Source organism: Coenobita brevimanus, chromosome 88, assembly GCF_032717465.1.
Source record: "Coenobita brevimanus isolate Jiangsu-jjx chromosome 88, ASM3271746v2, whole genome shotgun sequence".
Lineage (NCBI taxonomy): Eukaryota > Metazoa > Arthropoda > Malacostraca > Decapoda > Coenobitidae > Coenobita > Coenobita brevimanus.
The window spans coordinates 1,564,524-1,585,672 of NC_137041.1; the positions used below are offsets into that span (position 1 = coordinate 1,564,524).

Genomic DNA, 21,149 nt, shown 5'->3' on the forward strand with positions numbered 1-21,149 from the left:
GAGAGAGAGAGAGAGAGAGAGCGTGTTACAATGGCGTTCCCCACTACAGCGTCAGTTCTTGTGGTTATATCTTGCCTACCAATGCGACAAGTTACCTCACCTCTTATTAACCGAGAGGGACTGGTTGTGGTGGCTACAGAAGTGTGGTAGGTGAGGGGAAGTAGTGGTGGTAGTGGGAAATTGTGGTAGGTGATGTGGGGGGGATGTTGTGGTAGGTATGTAGGGTGTAGTAGATTTTGTTGTTTGCATAGTAGTTGTGGTAGGTGAGGGGAAAATAGTCGTTGTCTGTAAATAGTGGTGGTAGTGGTTGGAGAACGATAGTCATGATAGTCAAAATTAATAGGTAGTTTCAGACATGCTAATTAGTGATGGATATAATTGGGTTGTTTGGCGATATCAGTGGTAATTAATGTTGAAAATATACACTCCATTTGTATATTTGTATTCTCGTTTGTTTGATTATTTGTTTGTTTATTTGTGTGGTTCTGTGTAGGGGTATGCTATTTCCGTTTGATATTTTACCTAGCTGGAAAATGTGTGCGTCCCTTTGAAGTCTCTCTCTCTCTCTCTCCTCTTTCTCCTCTTTGTCATACAGTTTCCTTTCCCCTCGTCTCCTGACTTTGCCCCTTCCTCTTCATTCCCTTTTTCCCCTCTCTCTCTCTTTCGTATCTCTGTCATTTCCTCTCTTTCCCTGCATCACTTCATTTCATTTCCCCTCTTTCCTCTTCCATCTCTCCCCTCTCTCCTCCTCTCATGCGTGTCTCCCTCTCCTTTCTCAGCCTCTTTTATCAATTTACTTGCTCTCTGTATCCTTCCCCCTCTCTTCTTTGTCCTGTCCTTTGTTCCTTCCTCTTCCCTTGCATCATTTTATTACCCTCCTCCACTTCCTCCTCCTCCTCCTCCTCCTCCTCCTCCTCCTCCTCCTCGTCTTTCATCCTGTACTCTTCATTCCTCATCTTTTTCCATCCATAGCATTTTTTCCTTGCCTTCCCCTTCTTTCTTCCTCCCTTTTCATTCTCCCATTTCTCGCTTCATCGTCGCATCTCCCCCTCTCTTCCTGTTATTAATATGCACGCTGCCTCTTTCATTCATTCAATCTCTCTTTCATTTGTTTCCTCTCTCAGTCGTCTGTTATACATTCCGTTTTTCATTTTCCACTTTCACTCATTCTTGTGTTATTCATCTCCCTACCCCTCACACATTCCCCTCCTCTCGTCCCTTCCCACTTCACATCCTCTTCCGCTTCTCTTCTGTAGATTTCTTTCCCTTCTCCTTCATCTGTTTCCCCCCTCCGCATTCCTTTCGTCTCCTTTCTGCCTCCATTTCTTCCCACGTCACATCCTTTTCCGCTTCCCTTCTCTAGATTTCTTCCTCTTCCCCTTTCCTCTTCTCCCTCTCCTGTTTCCCTACTCTTTCCCTTCCTCTCCTTTCTTCCTACGTCACATCGTCTTGCCAATCTCATTTAATATCTTCACTTTCTTCCTCCTCCTTTTTTCCCCTCCGTTCTTCCTACTCTTCTCCCTTTCCTTCTTTCCCCCCTTTCCATCCCTTTCTCCCTCCTCTCCTCCCTTTCCTTCTTTCCCCCCTTTCCATCCCTTTCTCTCCTTCCTCCCTCCTCCCCTTCTTTCCTCCTCTTCTCTCCATTTCCCTCCCTCCTTTCCCCTCTTCGTATTCCAAGGGGTCACACCTCACATTCCATACTTACCCTCACGCTCAGACACACCGTTGCTGATTCTCTCTCTCTCTCTCGCACACACACACACACACACACACACACACACACACACACACACACACACACACACACACACACACACATATAACATTCCCTTTGATGCTTTTTGGGTTGCCTTGCTTTTGTGTGAGTTATTCATGGGTGACTAGTGGCCTAATGATGGATGTGAGAGAGAGAGAGAGAGAGAGAGAGAGAGAGAGAGAGAGAGAGAGAGAGAGAGAGAGGTGAAGGATGGAGGAAAAAATAGGGGAGAGTGGAGATGACAGATGTAGGTTGTTGGAAAAAATGACAGGAGGAAAAGAGTAAAAGAAAAAAATATTGAGGGATAGGAAAGGAGAGGATAGAGAGAAAAGGGATATGGAGAAAAGAGGAAGGAGAGAGAGAGAGAGAGAACTTGTGACGTGAGGAGAAAATAAAGGTGACAAAGGAAAGGACCAGTGAATGGGAGGAGGGAGGGGAGGGAGGCAGGTGAGGGGAGAGAGGGAAAGGTGGACAGATGGGCGAGGGGAGAGAAGAGGGAATCGAAGGGAGGAGGAAAGGGGAGATAATAGAAACGTAGGGGGAGGGGAAATTTTTGGATAAGGGGGGGGGGGTTTGGAGGAGAATAAGGAGAAGGGTAGAAAAGATAAAAAGAAGCTTGGAATGAACAAAGGAGAGAAATGCGATGGAGGAGGGGAAGGAGGAAAGAATTGGGAGAGACAAGAAGGATGAAGAAATGAGAGAGGAGAAAGGGAAAGAAATAATGCGAGAAAGGAAAGATGGAAGAAGAAAGGTTAAGGTGAGGGGAGAGGTAGGAAAGGAAAGTGGGGAGAGAGATGGAAAGTCCTCTAGAGAAAAGGTGAACTGGGGTGAATGGAAGGGGAGACGAGGAGTAAAAAAGGGAGAGTCGAGGGAGTGGGGGAGAAAAAAAAGGGAGTCGAGGGAGAGAGGGGAGACTGGAAAAAAATAGGAAGTGAGTTTGGTGGTGGGGGGAAGGAGAGAGAGACACACACACACACACACACACACACACACACACACACACAGAATAACTTTTACCTCAACACGAAAGGGGGGAGACTGCTGGAGAAGTGAGGCCAAGGGAGAGAGTTTACACAGGACAGAAGAACGAAAACTGCCTCCTTTTTATCCCTCTGAATAAATAGAGAGAGAGAGAGAGAAACACAAACTAAACATAACTGGAGCTTGGACGATAAATAGAAAGGAGGTAGAGTAAGGAAGGAAAATACTGATCTTTAGGAGACAGCGAAGGAAGGAAGGAGGAGAGTACGATAGATAAAATACAGACCACACAAAATACTAAAGGAAGATAGATAGAAAATGCGTTATCGTTATTTTTTTTTATTGCGTTATCTTTTTCATTTATCTCTCTTCATCATCATTATCGTCGTCGCTGTCATCACCCTTATCATCATCATCATCACCACCACCATCCTCCTCCTCCTCATCATCATCATTATTGTAATCATCATCGTCTTCGTTGTCATCATCATCATCATTATCATCATGTTACAAATCAGAATTAGGATATTTTTGCGGTACAAGAAAACTTATATATGTAACTAAGAGAAAGAAACTGAAAAATCCTACAATTCATACTTAAAAAGCGGAAAGAAGGCTGAATTTTAAACGTAGAATAGAAATCAAATTAAATAATGGAATAAATGGGTGTGTGTAGGCGAGAGCAGTGGCTGAAATAAGAGGTAATGTTGATACTGGGGGGCAATTTTGTTAATGGCGTTAGTAGTAATCTGTCGAGTGGAGAGAGAGAGAGAGAATTGAAAGGGTAGCTTTATGTGGAAAAGAGGTGAGGTTGAGGAAGTTTGGGTGGTGTGTGTGTGTGTGTGTGTGTGTGTGTGTGTGTGTGTGTGTGTGTGAGAGAGAGAGAGAGGGAGAGGTCAGCAATCTTCACATTTCTCTCTAGTTCACGACCTTAATAATAATAGTCTTACTCCTAATTACAGAAGTTTGATAGGAGAGAGAGAGAGGTTGTCGTGAAGTTTTCCCCTTACTTATTGTCCCAGTATTGTCCTATTCTTGTCCTGGTGCTATTATGTAGTGTTTGTCCTAGCATTGAGAGTTGTAGTATTGACCTTGCGCTGCCTTGTATAGTCCCAGTGCAATTATAATGTTGTCTTAGAGGTGTACTGTTGTTCTGGTTTTATTTAGCGTTGTCCTGGTGTTATGTAGGTGCCCTGGTGTTATGTTGTAGTGTTGTCCTGGCTTTGTCCCGCTTTTGTCCTGGTATTGTCCAAGTGGTGCCCTGTGACGCGGGTAATGAGGGCGTGTGGCCTTTATGTCGGGGATTTAGCACGTAATAAGGCGACTTAGAGGAGCAGCAGCAAACGAGCTGGAGAGGAGAGCAGAGAGAAGGAAGAGGGAGAAAGGAGGAAGGGAGATGGAAGAGGGAGAAAGGAGGAAGGGAGATGGAAGAGGGAGAAAGGAGGAAGGGAGATGGAAGAGGGAGAAAGGGGGGAGGGAGGAAGGAGGCAGGGAGGTGAATGAGGGAGAAAGGGGGTAGGGAGATGGAAGAGGTAGAAAGGGGGGAAGGGAGATGGAAGAGGGAGAAAGATATGGGAGAGGAGGATGAAGGAAGAGGAGGAAAGAGTGAGGGAGAGAAGGAAGAGAGAGAAAAGCAGGAGGAAGGGAAAGAGTGATGTAGGAAAGGAAGTGTTTTAAAGGTATGTGACACGAGAGAGAGAGAGAGAGAAGCACTTAGATCCTACTGGACTGTGTAAACGAACAATTGACTACAGCTGTGCACAATAATTTCTATTCTCTCTGCTAACCATATATTTTTTCCCTTCCAGAACGGCCCCTACGGCGGTTTTAACGACTATGACAACCAGCCCAGAAGAAGGTACGTTTATCTATGTTCTCATTTATCTATTTATTTTCCTATCTCTTCATTTATTTTCTCTCTGTTTTCTGTTTCTTTCCTCGTATCTATTTTAATTTTTCCTCACGTTTCTTATCTTTTCCTACTATTTCCTCATCATTATTTTCTTCTGTTTATTTTCTCGTCTGTATTTATTTACCATGTTACCTTTCTTATGCAAGGAAGAAGGAACCAAAGGAGTGCTACCTCCAAGAAAAAATAACAACAAGGTAACACAAAAAAAAAATCATTGTCTCTTGCTGGCATTGCATATCACTATTTTTTTTCCCCTCTGTTCATCTGTATTTAAAAAAAAAAAGGTCATTTGTTTTTTCTCTGTTTCGCTTCACACCATCATCATGTTTTATAACCCTCTTGTTTCCTTGACCCTGACAGCCTGTGTGTGTGTGTGTGTGTGTGTGTGTGTGTGTGTGTGCAGTGATTGTCTATTATGAAGGTGATTTGTATGATTGAAATATTAGTATCGCAGGGTTGTTATATTTCAGTTTGTTGCCGGCAGTATATGTAGGAATTATGTAAGAAAGGGTTAATACATAGGCCTAAGGGACTGAATAGGGAGGCTGCCAGAGATCGAGCAGGGTGGAGAGCCGCGTGAGGTGACCAAGGCCGACGCATGCTTGTTACGTATCAGTTTGTTGTCATTAGTAGCATATATCACAGCAATTTTGTAAGGGGGGAAAAAAAGAAAAAAGCCAGAGATCGAGCAAGATGGAGAGCGGCCAGTAGGTGACCAATACCGACGCATATAACCATGTTGGAGTCCTTGTAAACGATACGAATTATACAAATGAATAAATTGATAGTGTATTTATCTCATTTATAAAAGGGTATCTACGGAAATTACGTATGAATAATGCAGTTATTTGTGCCAGAAGTTACATACGGAATTAATTGCTCATTTACTATAATAATACGTTTCTTTCTTGTGCTGCGTAAAATCCCAGACGATTGTAATGGGGCTTCATTATTTTCCTTATGTTTTAGTGGCGAGGAAACGTGATGTGGTGGTTGGGGTGGGGTGGGGTGATGAGCTGGGGAGAGGGTGGGGAAGGGGGTGAGAGGTGGTGGAGCTGGGATTAGGGGAGGAGGATTGGGTGAGAGGGAGGGTAAGGGAAGTGAGAGGAGGTGGAGGAGAGGGTAAGGGGGAAGTGAGAGTAGGTGGGGGAGGGGGTAAGGGAGAAGTGAGAGGAGGTGGGGGAGGGGGTAAGGGAGGGAGGTGGGGGTATAAATGACATCAGTTCTTTACAGTTAGTGATCTTGAATAATGGTGTGTGTGGTCTTAGTGGTTGACACATCACGCGCCCTCATCCCTCCCTCCCTCCCTCTTCCTTCTCCTCATTCCTTCATTCATTTCCCTTCTAAATTTCCTCCTTCACCTACTTATTTACTTCCTTCTCCACTACTCTTCCCCCCACCTCGTCACTCCCTCATTGCTTTCTCTTTCCTCCCATTCTTCCACTTATTCACCTCCCCATCTCCCCGTCTCTGCTCCGTGATTCTTCTCCCCCTCCTTCTAATCACTCCTCCCTCTCCCCTTGAACTCACTAATGCTCCGTTTCTTCTCTTCTTCAGCTCTTTCTCCTTCCACACCTTCATCCTCGTTCTCCTCCTCCCCCTCCCCCTCTCTCTCTCTCTCCTACCTTTCTCCCTTCCATCACCACCCTTACCCTTTTCCCCAAACGTGTTACTTCCCCTCTCTGTCTCCCTCCCATCATTCCTTAAATATTATTCTCCTTTCCTTTCCCTCCCCTACCTCCCTGAAAGATACAACCCATTTCTCTCCCCCACCTTTGAAATCTGAAAACCTCTTTCCACCCCACACCTTTCCCCTCCCCATCTCCCCCTCCTCCCTCCACTTATTCATTTCTTCCCTTTTCCCTCCATATCCTTCACCTTCTTCATCCATATCCTTCACTTCCTCACCCTATCTTCCCACCCCTAACACCCTAAAACCTACAATTCCCCACTACCCCTCTCCCCCTCCATCCCATTTCTCTCCATCTTCTCCCCTCCCCCAATCCCCCCACTCGATCGTGCGTGTGATTGTAATACCTTGTTTAGCTCCCCGTCTAATCTCTCCCCTGTCACACTGACATGCTTCCCTTCTGCCCTGTCACGCAGTTCTCTTCCCAGTTCATCTCTCGCTCTCTCTTCTCCTGTTTCTAGCACGCACTGCTCTCCTGTTTGTCTCTCCCTCTTCCCCCCTGCCTTACCTTACCCTTCTCTCTCCTCCCTCCCGTTCCCTCTCCTCTTCCCTCTCCCATCCTCTCTCCTCTCTCCCTTTCCCTCTCCTCTCGCCTTTCCCTCTCTCCTTCCTGTCTTCCTCCCCCCTTCTTTCCCTGTCCACTCTTTCCCTTCTCTCTCCTCTCACCTTTCCCTCTGTCCTCTTGTCTTAATTCCTTTTTCCTCTGCCCTTTTCAGCCATCGCTTTTTCCCTCCCTCCCTCCCTCCCTTTTCTTCCTACTTCTCCCTCTCTCTTATCCCCTCACCTTTCCCTCTCCCTCCTTTCTCCTCCTACCTCTTCCTCACACTCTGCATTAACCGCTTCCCTTCCACAGTCTTTCACAATCCTCAGACCCCCTTCATTCGTGCGTAAGATTGTGTTATTGTTTTCTGCTTTTTAATCTCCAACCCGTCACACAGCCACGACCTCACTGTCTCACGCTACATAACCCACCGCCGTTGCACTAATTCTGTCTCCCCTTGTAACTTCTCCTCCCTCTCCCTTCTGCCCCTTTCTTCCTGTACGTCTTTCCTTCCTCCCGTCTCCTTCCCCCCCCTTTTTATTTTTCCCTCCCTACCCCGATTTCTTATCCCCCCCTCTCTCGATATATATATTTGTATCCGTCCCTCTGTCGATATCTGTCTGTGTCTGTCCAGCCGCCATTGTATTTATATCTATTACTGTCTCTCTACTTACCTTCCTACTTACATCTGTGTCTATCTACCTACGTATATCTGTCTGTCTGTATCTTCCCTCCCCCCCCCCCTCTTTCCCTCGCCCTGCTTCACAATTATAATGCATTCATCTCTGTGCCTCCTCACCGAGTCACGTTGTCTTATTGTCTCCGCCACGCATTGCCTCCCTAGCAACACCCGAGCGGATTATTGTATTATTTTTTTTTACTCAGCCGTGATGTGAGTGCAGTTGAAGGGATTTTTGATATATTTTTTGACCTGAGGAGCGTGGTTGGGTGCGTGCTTAGTCAATTTTCGTTTTCCGTTATGCCTCTAGGTAATGTAATGGAGAAATGATTTGGTCTTTTTATTTTCATTTTGTGTTTGAATGCGTGGAGGAATGCCATTAGAGATTTTTTTTATATATATTTTTTCATTTTTCCCCGGGTATCTCGCCGTATTCTTAGGTGCGAGGAAAGATGATGGTAGTGATGATGACGGTGGTGGTGGTGATGGTGGTGTCCTTAGATGGGGAGAAAGGTTAATGATGATGATAATGACGGTGGTGATCTGAGGAGCGAGATTTTACGTGCGTGTGCAATGAATGACCCTCTTTGTGTCTGAGAAAAAATATGTGGACCTGTTTTTGTGTATGTGCAGCGAGTAATCCTCTTCTGTGCCTAAGTAATGATATTCTTGTGACGTGATAGTATTTAGGAAGCTTTGTGTGTATTTTATTTTTATTTTTTGTAACTTAAGCTGTGTTCTAATTACGTTAAAATAATTTTGTTGATAAAGCTGTACGTTAAAGTTAATTACGTTGATAATGCATGACGTTAAAAGTAATTTCGTTGATAAAGGATGGCGTTAAAGATAATTTCGTTGATAAGGCATGACGTTAAAGGTAATTTCGTGGATAAGGCATTTCGTTAAAGATAAATTTGTTGTTAAAGTAGTAAAACACTTCCCGGAATAAGATGACAATGTTGTATTTCTTGATAGTGTTAATTTGAGATCTTAAGATGTTGGTAAATATTATAAGGACCTTTTAGAAGTGTAATGGACTTCCTAGAATATGAAACCGGGTAAATGTGTGTGTCTGTGGAGGAATTATACAAATATTGAAACTGTAAGAAGGTAGAGAGGGTTATGTGGCGCAGAGAGACGAGGTTTAGAGAGAAATGACTTGAGATGCGAAAGAGAAATGTGAATAGAGAAGAAAAACACTTTTATATCCACAATAAACGTAAATATGTCAGAATGTTGGTATTATAAATCGTGTGTGTGTGTGTGTGTAGTTCCTTGACCCCCGTGTGGAGCGTGTGGGAGGTTTAGGCGTATACACGAGTGAGGTAAATAAGAGTAAAGGGGGGAGATGGGTCGAAGGAGGATGGGGGGAGAAGGGAGGAGGATTGGGAGTGAGGAGGAGAAATGGGGGAGAGGAAGGGGAGAAGGGATGAGGAACTGGAGGAGAGAAGGGGGAGTTGGAGGAATGAGGGAGATGGAACCAGGGTGAACGAGGATGGAGGGAGAAGAGAAAACAGCTGGGGAGGGCAGAACTGGAGCAATGGGGGAGAAAAGGGGATGGGGGGAATAGGAGGGAGGGGAGTGCAGGGGATGGGGGGGGAATAAGGGGGAGGGGAGTACAGGGGTGGAGAAGTGAGATAGGGACGAGAGAGAGAGGTGGGGGGCTGAGCTGGGGGGAATGAGAGAGGGGGTGAACCAGTGGAGGAAGAACATAAGAAGAGAGGATAACTGCAGTAGGCCGGTTGGCCCATGCTAGGCAGCTCCTAGAAGAGTAACTGAACTACTAGAATGAGATAAGGATAGCAAAGAAGAAGGCTCTCCCCCGCCCTCCAAACCCTCCAGCCGAAGCCGGCAGGAAAAAGTCAGAAAGAACACCACGCCGTATAGAAAAACTGGCGTGGACATTTTACAGGAAAGTGTGAAAGGAGAATAGAGACTATCATAGTGTAACCTGAAAAGAAAATTCATTTTTTAGTTAGTATTGGTTATAATATTTTCTTTATTCTATATCCACCCCTTATTTGTCATATGCTTATCTAGCCTATGCTTGAAACTCTCAATGGAAGAGGCAGCAACTACTTTACTAGGTAGCTTATTCCATTCGTCTACTACTCTATTACCAAACCAATTTCTACCGATTTCCTTTCTGAAACGGAATTTTTCTAGTTTGAAACCATTATTTCTAGTTCTATCCTGTATGCTCACTTTAAGTACCTTGCTAATATCTCCTTTATTTATACCATTCATCCACTTAAACACCTCAATTAAGTCTCCCTTACTCTACGCCTCTCTAGCGAATGCAGACTTAGTCTTTTCAGTCTGTCTTCATATGACAGGTTCCGGACGTCATGTATCATTTTAGTCATTCTTCTCTGTACATTTTCTAACGAATTAATATCCATTCTATAGTAAGGACACCAAAATTGTACTGCGTAGTCTAAATGTGGCCTTACTAATGCTAGATAAAGTTTCAGTATTACTTTAGATGATCTATTGCTCACGCTTCTCGAAATAAATCCTAGGACCCTATTTGCTTTATTTCTCGCATTAATGCACTGTTGCCTAGGTTTAAGGTCGTTACTAATCATAACTCCTAGATCTCTCTCGCATTCCGATTTGCTAATTTCTTTGTTATCTAAGCTGTATTTAGTATCTCCAATGGTCTTGCCTACGTTAAGTACTTTACATTTTTCAACGTTAAATTCCATTTGCCAAGTTTTAGACCATTTGGACAATGTATCGAGGTCTTTTTGTAAGTAATGGCAATCGTCAGTCGAGTTAATGATACGCCCTATTTTTGTATCGTCGGCAAATTTGCTGATTCTGCTATTGACTCCTAAGTCTAGATCATTTATATATATGATAAATAATAAGGGACCGAGTACTGAACCCTGTGGTACACCGCTAGTTACTAATCCCCAGTCCGACTTAGTTCCATTTATTAATACTCTCTGCTTTCGTCCTTTCAGCCAGGATTCTATCCATTTTAAGATATCGCCGTCTATACCGTGTGCTCGAACCTTTCTAACTAACCTTTCGTGTGGGACTCTATCAAAAGCTTTACTAAAGTCCAGATAAATAACATCGTAAGCTTTATCGCTATCTACTGCCTCATAGACCTCCGAGTAGAATGACAACAAATTTGTGAGGCAGGATCGTCCTTGCCTGAATCCGTGCTGACTTTCGTTTATAAGATTAAATCTTTCTAAGTGTTCTCTAATCTTATTTGCCAAAATTGACTCTAACATTTTTCCTACTATTGACGTTAGACTTATCGGACGATAATTCGACGCAGCTGATTTATCACCCTTTTTAAAGATGGGCACTACGTTTGCGGTTTTCCACGCCTCTGGAACTTCTCCTGAACTTAAAGAGTTATTAAATAACGTTAAAAGTGGCTGACATAATTCTTCTTTGGTTTCTTTTATAATTTTTGCATATATATCGTCCGGACCTGGCGATTTTTGAGCTGGAGGGGTAGAGAGTGGAGGAAGAAGTTGGGAGGGGTGGGGATGAGACGAGGGGGGAGAAGGGGAAGGGTGATGGATGAAAGATGCAGATGGGGTGAAAAGAACGTTGTTTTGGGGGTGTAAAGGGGAGAATAGAATGGGGTTAAATTGCTCGGGGTGTTGGGAGAGGGAGAAAAGGAGTACCAGGAAAGATGTTGGGGTGTGTAGATGAAAAGGGAGAGAGGAAAATGGGGAGGAGGATGTGGAAGAGACGTGATGAAAGGGAGAGCAGGTAGAGGAGAGGGGAAAGGTGAGGGGAAAGAGGTAGCAGGTAGGATTAATGTGTGTAAATGTTAAATGTGTGTATATAGTATTTCAGAGAGAGAGAGGGAGGGAGGTGAAAGCATAAATGAGAGGAAGAAGGGGAACAGGAGAGAGAGAGAGAATGAACGAAGGAAAAAGATAAAGGAAGAAAGTGAACATGGAGGAAGAACGGAGAGGGAGAATAAAGGTAGGTCATAAAATAAGAAACATACGCCCGTCCTCGTCCTTCCTCTCAGCTCACACCGTCCTAAGGGAGCCAGCCACGTGGAAAGACTTTGGGAGAACAGAATCAGGGTGAGAGAAAGCGAAAGGGAGCAGGGAGAGAACGGAGAGAGGCAAGGAGGGACCAGAACAAAGGAAGGAAAAGAGGAAGAAACAGGGAAAAAAGTAAGAAGGGAGAAGAGAGGACGTAATAAAGAGGACAAATGAGGGAGAGAGAGAGAGAGAGAGAGAGAGAGGAAGGGAGAAAGCAAACGGGAGGGGGGAAAGGAGGAAGCAAGGAGTATGGAGGAGGAGGAAGATGGAAAGGGAGCAGCAAATCTTAAACAATAAAGGGAATGAGAGAGGGAGGAAAAGGGAGAAAAGAATGAATGAATGGAGGGAGGGAGCAAGGAGAGAGAGAGAGAGAGGAGGAGGAGGAGGAAGGGAGGGAGCAGGCTTTTGTGGAGACCTGGCCTTGTTTACCTTCGCTTCTGAGGACGGGAGGAGGAGGGGAAAGAGGGGAGGGGAGGAGAGGGAGGGAGAAAATGAGTTGGCTCAGAAAAAGAGGGTTGGAGAGTGAAAGGGAGAGGTGAAAAGGAGAATGGGAAGGTTGAAGAGAGAGAGAGTCGAATGAGAAATGAAGAACCAGGAACGAAAAAATGTGGAACTGAACTAGGAAGAAAAATCAGGGGAAAAGTGGAAGGAACTAGATTTTATAAAAGAAACTGTTGAAAGAAAGAGAGAAGAAACGAAAGGATGGCAAGAAGGGGAAGAGAGAGAGAGAGAGAGAGGAAGAAAATGCGAATAACGAAAGAGGACGAGGAAGTAGAGACGAGAAAGAGAGAGATGTGGGTGAAAAGAAAAGAGAGAAAGAACGACGGGGAAAGAAAATGAGGTGACACATAAAATGGAGATGAAGTGAAATGAGAGGTAGGGGAGGATATAAGAGAAGGGGAAATGGAGGAGTGGAGGAAAGGAGAGGGAAAATGGAAGAGGAGGAATGGGGAAGAGGAGGGAGGATGAGGGGTGGATGGGAAAGAGAAAAGGAAAGGAGGATCGGAAAAAGGGAGAGAAGGAATGGGGTAGAGGAGAGGGGATGAGGGGTGGATAGGGAAGAGACAAGAAAAGGGAGAAGGATGAGGGGAGATAGAGGAAAAGGAAGGAGAAAGGGAAGCCAAGGAGAGGTAAGGAAAACAGGGAAAAGGGTAAGAAAAAGATAAAGTCGATGAAATAAAAAAAAGAATGGCCTTAGAGAGAGGGAGAGGAGGCCCGAGGACAGAAGAGCCAAGGAGAGAGTCGGCGAGAGATATCGATAAGCGAGGTGGTGGTGAGAGAAGGAGAAATGTGGAGACAAGAAGAGAGAAGGGAATGGATTGACTGAGGGGAAGAGAGAGTAGGAGGAGGAGAGAAGAAAAGTGGAAACGAGAGAAGAGAAGGGAAGGGATTGGGAGAGGAGAAGGGAGAAGATAAGAACCCAGAAGTTAAAAGAGAAATTTAAGATGAGAAGCAAGGAAGATGAAGAAAAGGTGGGGGGAAACGAACAGGTGAGAAAAGGTGAACCAGTTAAATAGAAGATTTATGACCACAGACCAGTGAAAGAAAGCCTAACTAGGAAACAGGCATCTCCCTCCTTTTATTTCCAGTTACCTTGTCTCCAAATGTGATACTGAGTGGGAAAGGAAAGGTGTGTTGTATGGACAGGTAAAAAAAGAAAAAGAAAAAAAATGCAACTCGTATGACAGAAGTAGTTTCTTTTTATTGCCATTTGATTTTTCGCATTCTGGATCAACATATATCTGGATTTTTGGACTGGTAAAAGTTCTCGTTTATATATTAGAAGTTAGTTAATAGCCTTCATTAACTCCTTCACTTACTAGAGGACTGTCCTAACTTCAAATAATCTCGGTGGTAAGAAGAATATAGTAAGAGAATCAGTAAGTGGATGGAATTACTTGAGAATTAGTGGGAGCGATGAGGATGAGAATTGGGCTGAGGAAATGGAGAAATGAGAGTGATATAAGTTTGATTAAAGAGGAGATGAAAGCTAAGATGGAAAGATAAGTGAGTTAGAGAGAGAGAGAGAGACAGAGAGAGAGGCAAACCTGTACCTGTATGCAGAAACTTTAACCAGCGATAATCTGTGCTACAGTACACATTTCTCTCGCATTCTCTCTCTCTCTCTCACACACACACACACACACACACACACACACACACACACTTAACTATTTTCCTCTTCATTCATTCCTTTTTCCCCTCCCTCTCCAGTCTCTCTCCCTCCCCTCTCTAGCACAGCCATCGCCTCGACACTCGCAAATTGCCCGTCTCGGCTTCTGATGGAGATTTGACGTCTTTACTTCCCATCATAACCCTCTATATATTGCCTGGGATTGGGATTGGATGCTGTGTGTGTGTGTGTGTGTGTGTGTGTGTGTGTGTGTGTGTGTGTGTTATAAGGTGGTTTGTATTAGTTTTCCATTGTTAGTTTCCTGTGCCAGTGTCCTAGGCATTTATCTCATGCTTCCTTCGTCCTCTTCCCCTTCCTTTTCCTCCTCCTCTTCTCCATTCTCCTCCTCCTCATCTGCCTTCCTCTTCCTCCTCCTCTCTCCCAGACCCTCTCACAGGAGCCCATTCTCTCCCCAGCGTCCCTCCGCATTAGCATACCTATTTCAATCTCATTCACAACCACTCCTCTCCCTTGTCGACCAGCCCTATACTCTCCCTTTGTATCCTCCCTATCTCCACTCCGGCTGCCTTATACCCTGCCTCATCCCCTATCCTTCCTCCATCCACAGTCGTCTTGCCTCTCATCTTTATCATGAATCCCTTATCATTCTTCCACAGTCACTCTAATCTTCCGGTTTTCTTCTGGTTCTTCATTCCTTCGTCATTCCCAACCAAAGCCTTCATCATTCTAGTAGTATTTATTTCCTCCTCTACCCACCCTCATCTCTCAGTCTGTTCAGTCTCAATTTATTCCACATTCAATCCCAGTCCACTCTCCATCATCATCATCATCACCACCCCATTCCCTCATACCTAATCCCCATCATCATCAATATCACCCGCTTCCCTCATCCCATCCCCATTCACTTCCAGCCCAATCCCATCCTCCTCAATCATCATCACCACCACCACCACCACCACCCCATTCTCTCCATCCCATTCCCTCCTCATACCTAATCCCCATCATCATCAATATCATCCGCTTCCCTCATCCCATCCCCATTCACTCCCAGCCCAATCCCTTCCCGCTCCATCATCATCATCATCACCACCCCCTTCCCTCATCGGCCTGCCTGTATTCCGTATCGTCACAAACGCCATTTAATTCCACCGCGGCGGGGCTCTGTGCAGGGGATTTGCATGTTGTGATGGAACTATTTTCATATGCAGATGAAGCGCCGCCTCAAGGGACACACCGTAGAGCCCCAACCCCCATTACTCTTATTTACACTTTTTGGTCACTGTTTTGTCTTATTTATTTTCATTGTTTATTGTCTCTTACTCGTATTTACACTTTTTTTGTCACTATTTTTTCCCTTATTTTCTTTATTGTCTGTTACTCTTATTTACACCTTTATGTCAGTATTTTGTCCAATTTTCTTATACTGTCTCTTCCTAGTATATCTGTTTTTCTTTTAACTTTGCGTGTCTTGCTCTTCATTTTGCCTCGATTTTGTGTGTGTTTTGTTTATGGATTTTATTGTTTTATGGGTGACATATTCCTCTCTTATCCTGGGCTAGGTATTGTGTTGCATCCACTATTATTGTTATTATTATTATTATTATTATTGCTTTTGCACTGCCTTAATTCACGCCAACTCCTTCCTCTGTTTTCATACATAGTACTTCTCTCAATTTATCTTTTTTTTTTTTTTCCACATTTCCATCCCCCTTTCCTTGAACCGGGCCTTTTTCCTTTTCCCCTTTTCCTCACTATTTTCCTATGCAAATGAAGGACGTGCCCAGGGGTACCCCACGCCCGCCACAGCTCCCTCCTCCATTATTTTTCTTTTACACATCAATTTCCTTCATATTTTTTTACTTGTTTCTGATTCTCTCTCTCTCTCTCTCTCTCTCTCTCTCTCTCACACACACACACACACACACACACACACACACACACACACACACACACACACACACACACACGTTCTCTTGTTCAACATTCTTTTGAGGGGACAACTTTTTTCCCCTCCCAATATTCGTTTCATTTTTCGTGACTAACAAAAACATACATCCACACAGCCTAGAAATACAAAACGACTGTCACCAAAATCAACAATACTGGAATAGCAGTGCCAACAAAAACAAAACACACACACACACACACACACACACACACACACACACACACACACACACACACACACACACACACACACACACACACACACACACACACACACACACACACACACACACACACACACACACACACACACACACACACACACACACACACACACACACACACACACACACACACACACACACACACACACACACACACACACACACACACACACACACACACACACACACACACACACACACACACACACACACACACACACACACACACACACACACACACACACACACACACACACACACACACACACACACACACACACACACACACACACACACACACACACACACACACACACACACACACACACACACACACACACACACACACGGGGAGGGGTATTTTAATTCTGCCCACACACAACAATACAAATTTGTCTCTCCAGAATTGATAAGTCTAGAACAACTGAAGTACAAAGGAAAAAGAAGAGAGAGACAGGAACAATACACGAGTAAGAAGGCACCAGAGGAAGACAGCCAGACAGGAAAGAGAAATATGTTAAGGACAAAGATATATAAAGAAGGTGAAACGTGAGAAGGCAACAGGGATGACGAGAAGGGAAAAAAATAATGAGGGTGTGAACTTTGTGACGTGTGCGGTACCCTGGAGATGTCTTTCATTTGCATAAGAGAGAGAGAGAGAGAGAGAATGGTTGACAAGGTGGATGAATGAAGGAGCAACAAAAGGGCGATAAAACTGGGACATATGCATCAGAGCAGACATTACTAAAGAGACGAAGTGTGTGTGTGTGTGTGTGTGTGTGTGTGTGTGTGTGTGTGTGTGTGTGTGTGTGTGTGTGTGTGTGTGTGTGTGTCGCCCTACTTCTGATGATAAACACCAAACACGCCTGCCACAAGGAGCCTAACAAATGAGATGAGGCAGAGTTAAGGACCAGCCAAGATATATCACAGTTCTTGCAAGAGGGATGGCGGAACACACACACACACACACACACACACACACACACACACACACACACACACACACACACACACACACACACACACACGGAGGGGGGGGAGAATTTACACTCTCCATTCTTCATTTTCCTTCAGCTTCCGTCCTGTCTTCGCTCGCTTCCCCTCCACTCCTGTCTCCTAATCATCATCATCATCATCACTCCCTGACTTCCCGTTCTCTCCTACCATAATCATCCTCCTTCACCCTCGCTCCCTTCCCCCCTCTTCTCCCCTCCCCCCTCTTCTCCCCTCCCCCACATTGAGGTCATTACCACCACCCCACCCTTCTGTATCCTGCCACCCCACTTCTTTTGACCTCTGCCCTTCTCTACCTGTCTCTTCCTCTGCCACTTCTCTCACCTTCCTTACCCCTTCTTCCTCACCCTTTCGTCCCTTCATCTCTTGTAGTTTCCTCCTCTCATTGTTTTTCTTTCCCTTCCACGTATTTCCTTTTTCTTCAAGACACTCTCCTATTTCCAGTGTTCCTCCTCCTCCTCCTCCTCCTCTTCTCATTTCCCTCCATTTCTCTCCTTCCTATCTCCTCCCCCTTCATCTCCTCTTCCTTCCTCATATCTCCTTCCATCCTTTCACTACCCCTCCTATTTTCCTCCGCCATCTTGCCCTTCTGCCTCTCCATTGTGAAGCCACGTGTCCGCCATGTTGCCGCCCCCACTGGGTTATTGTTACGCCTTTCAAAACATACTGATTCCGGCTTTATGTGTTAATTCTTAATTTAGCCTCCCCCCCTCTCTCTCTCACACACACACACACACACTATGATTATTATTGTTATTATTATTATTATTATTATTATTATAATAATAACTACTCCCTCCTTCCCTCCTCTTATTCTTCATAATGTGCAAGACCAGAAGGTGAAAGCTCCCCCCCCCCCCTCCCGGCTTGACTTACCACCCTCTTTGTAACACTAGAACACCCCCCTCCCCCCTCATCTTCTCCCTCTATCTCCCCCTCTTTCTTTGCCCCCTCCTCTTACTGCTTCTTTGACCCCTGCTCCCCCTCTTTCTTTGTCCTCTCCTCCCCCTCCCCATCTCCAACTCTTTTTCTGTCTTTATCCCCTCATCATCTCGTCCTGTGACCCTTCCCATTTCCCTATCCTCTCCCTTATCCTTACTTGTCCTCCTCCTCCTCTCCTCTCTTCCTTTCCTTCTCCACCTTCTCATCCATTCCCTCTCCCCCTCTTCCTTTCCCTCTCCCCCTCCTCCTTTCTTCCTTGCCCTCTCCCCCTCCTCCTCTCTTCCTTTCCTTCTCCCCTCCTCCTCCTGGAAGTCACCACCTTCTCATGTATCCCTCCAGATTCCTCTTTTAACCTTCGCTTCTTCATTCCCTTCACCTCCTGTTTCCTCCCTCACCCGTCCTCTTTCTTATTCCTTCCTCCTTTTTCACTCCTCCCTCTTCCCCACTCCTCCTCCTTCACCCACTCCTTCCTCCCCTTCATTATTCTTCCTTCATCCAGATTCTCTCCCCCTCCATCCTCCCCATGTATCCTTCATCTTCTGCTCGTTCCTCCCATCCCTTCACCCTCATAGTTCATCCCTTCTCCCACTTACTCGCCCTCCCTGTTATTTTTCCTCCCTTCTCCCACTTACTCTCCCTCCCTGTTATTTTTCCTCCCTTCTCCCACTTACTCTCCCTCCCTGTTATTTTTCCTTCCTTCTCCCCATTTCTCTCCACTCTCCTATTCCTTTTAACTTTCCTCATATCCTCCCAATCGTTTGTTTTTCTCCTCCCCATCTCTGTCTCCCCTTTCTCTAAGCCTCCTATTTCCTTCCTCCTCCCCAGATTCCCTCCCCTTCCTTCTCCCCAGTTTTCTTCCCTGCCTTCTTCCCCCAGTGGTGCAAACAGTGAATAATTTAGGTGCAAATAACTGGCGTGACAATATTCATGAGTACATTCTTCAGGCAGTTATCGGCACGGGGTTGGATGTCGGCCCGGGAAATTAATACTTTTTGATGTACAGAGAGAGAGAGAGAGAGAGAGAGAGGGGGGGGGGAGAGAGGAGGGTGTGACTGTGAGGAGGGGAGGTGAAAGACGAGAGGGGTAGCAAGGTTAGAAGGTGAGGCGACACCAAGGGAGAGAGAGAGAGAGAGAGAGAGAGAGAGAGAGAGAGAGAGAGAGAGAGCAAAGTTAGGAGACGAAAGAGGAGGGGGGGAACAAGAGAAGAAAATGGATAGTGAGAAAAGTCGAGAAAGGAGGAGCGGGGAGGTAAGGAGAGAAGGGAAAGGAAAGGGGTGGAGAGGAAAGTGACAGAGGGGGCAGGGGGTGAGAAATTGGAGGAGGAGAAGGGGGGAAAGGAGGAAGGGGGTGTAAGGAGAAGGGGGAAGGGGTAAAGGAAGGAAGGGAAGGGGCAGGGGTTGAGAGGAAAGTGACTGAGGGGGGATGAGAAATTCGAGAAGGGTAAGGGGAAAAGGCGGGAGGGGAGGGGGGAGGGGATGGAAGGGGAGGAGAGACATTCATGGAGGGGAGGGGGGTGACAGAGGACAAAATATCCCCACAGGACGCCAGCAAATTGTCGTGTGACGGGCGTGGGACTGAATTCTGTTAAAAGAGTGAGGCGTGCAGCAGAAACAAAGACAGAACTGAATTATTATTTCATATTTATTATTATTATTTTTTGTCAGAGTAATTAGATTCCTGAAAATGATTGCAAAATGTTTCTTATAATTTCTTTTTTCTGTGCTTGGGAAATTTATATTACTAGATCGATTCATGGTTTTTTACTTATCGTTCCATCTTGAGAAAAATCAGTCTCCACGACCCCCCTGTTAGTTCATTGTTATTTATAGATTTTGTTTGCCTTCTTGTGACCTCATTTTATTTTTACTGAAAGTCTCGGTATTCAGGTATTTTGATTGTACTGAGGGGGAGAGAGAATCTGATTGCCAGTTTCCCTTTTCCGTCATAATTACTGGCCTTGTTTTTATCGTGTTATCTATTGTCAGGGCAGCTTTCTCCCTCCTTGGCCTTCTCCCAGTGAGTGTTGTAAGGAGTGTGGTGCGGACTCTCGCTTCACCTGCCGATATCAGGTGTTTTTGTTGTACCTGCTCCACTTACACCTACACATCACGCTTCCAGACAGGCAGACATTTCGTACGTACATATATATATACACGTACATACTTAACACACGTACATACATATATACAACACATCAGGCCTTGTTAACACGGGCACACATACATACATACATACATTGGGCCTACCTAACACTCGCATGTTAACATACATATATACATATTACATTCATATATGTACATAAACCACACACACACACACACACACACACACACACACACACACACACACACACACACACACACACACACACACACACACACACACACACTTGTGCTCTGTCTTCCGTCTCTCCATCTCAGCCAAGTTGTTCCCTTCCACAAATACACCCAGGAGTCCTCAGTAATTTCTCTCTCTCTCTCTCTCTCTCTCTCTCTCTCTCTCTCTCTCTCTCTCTCTCTCTCTCTCTCTCTCTCTCTCAGGATCACTGTGTCGCTTTCTCAGAATTTGATGATGCATTTTTTCAATAGATTTCCACGAGATTTATTTTTAAGGATTTCATTTGTTAGATGATGTGTGTGTGTGTGTGTGTGTGTGTGTGTGTGTGTGTGTGTGTGTAAGGGATTTTTAAGGAACTCCAGTTTATAGTATGATCTTTGCTAATGGTTTTTTAAGAGAGGCCTTAATGATAAGGGTGATGATTGATGATTTGACGAGGATATTGTTGATGATGATGGAATGATTGATGATTTGACTGTAGGAGATTGGTGATGGGGATGATGCTTGATGATTCGACAAGAAGTTTGATGATGATGATGGTATGATTGATGATTAGACTGTAGGAGCTTGCTGAGGGTGATGATGATGATTGATTTTGATGCACGGATGGTTGAATTATAGACCTGTTTCTGCATATTTTTGCGACTTAAAGCCTTTATTATCGGACACGTAAAAACTGCATGTGTGGGGGAATAATGGTGTTTGCTTGGTGGAGACAGACAGGCAGGAGGACAGGCAAGCAGGAAGACAGGCAGGGAGTGAGGGTAATGATGATGATGCTGTAAATAGTGCCTGTAATGATGGCGATGGTGTCGGTGTGTGGTTGATTAGTGAGTTGTTCTGGTTGTGGTGGTGGTGGTGGTGGGTGGTGGTAGGGAGATTGTGTATATACTGTATGTATGGTCATTATATTTGTTTGTATATATATGTGGGTTGGATTGGATAGTATGGCTTGTGTATTTGT

General features: G+C 44.9%; 1 protein-coding gene across 7 annotated transcripts in view; it reads left to right on the plus strand.

Moving 5' to 3' along the window:
* The window catches only part of LOC145411128 (heterogeneous nuclear ribonucleoprotein L-like), a 535,656-nt gene that overhangs the window by 253,979 nt on the left and 260,528 nt on the right, over window positions 1-21,149 (plus strand). For all 7 annotated transcript variants that reach the window (XM_080281178.1, XM_080281172.1, XM_080281173.1 and 4 more), the window contains one exon: window positions 4,546-4,595. In XM_080281178.1, coding sequence (XP_080137304.1) covers window positions 4,546-4,595 — 50 coding nt within the window. The remainder of the gene's footprint in view (window positions 1-4,545; window positions 4,596-21,149) is intronic.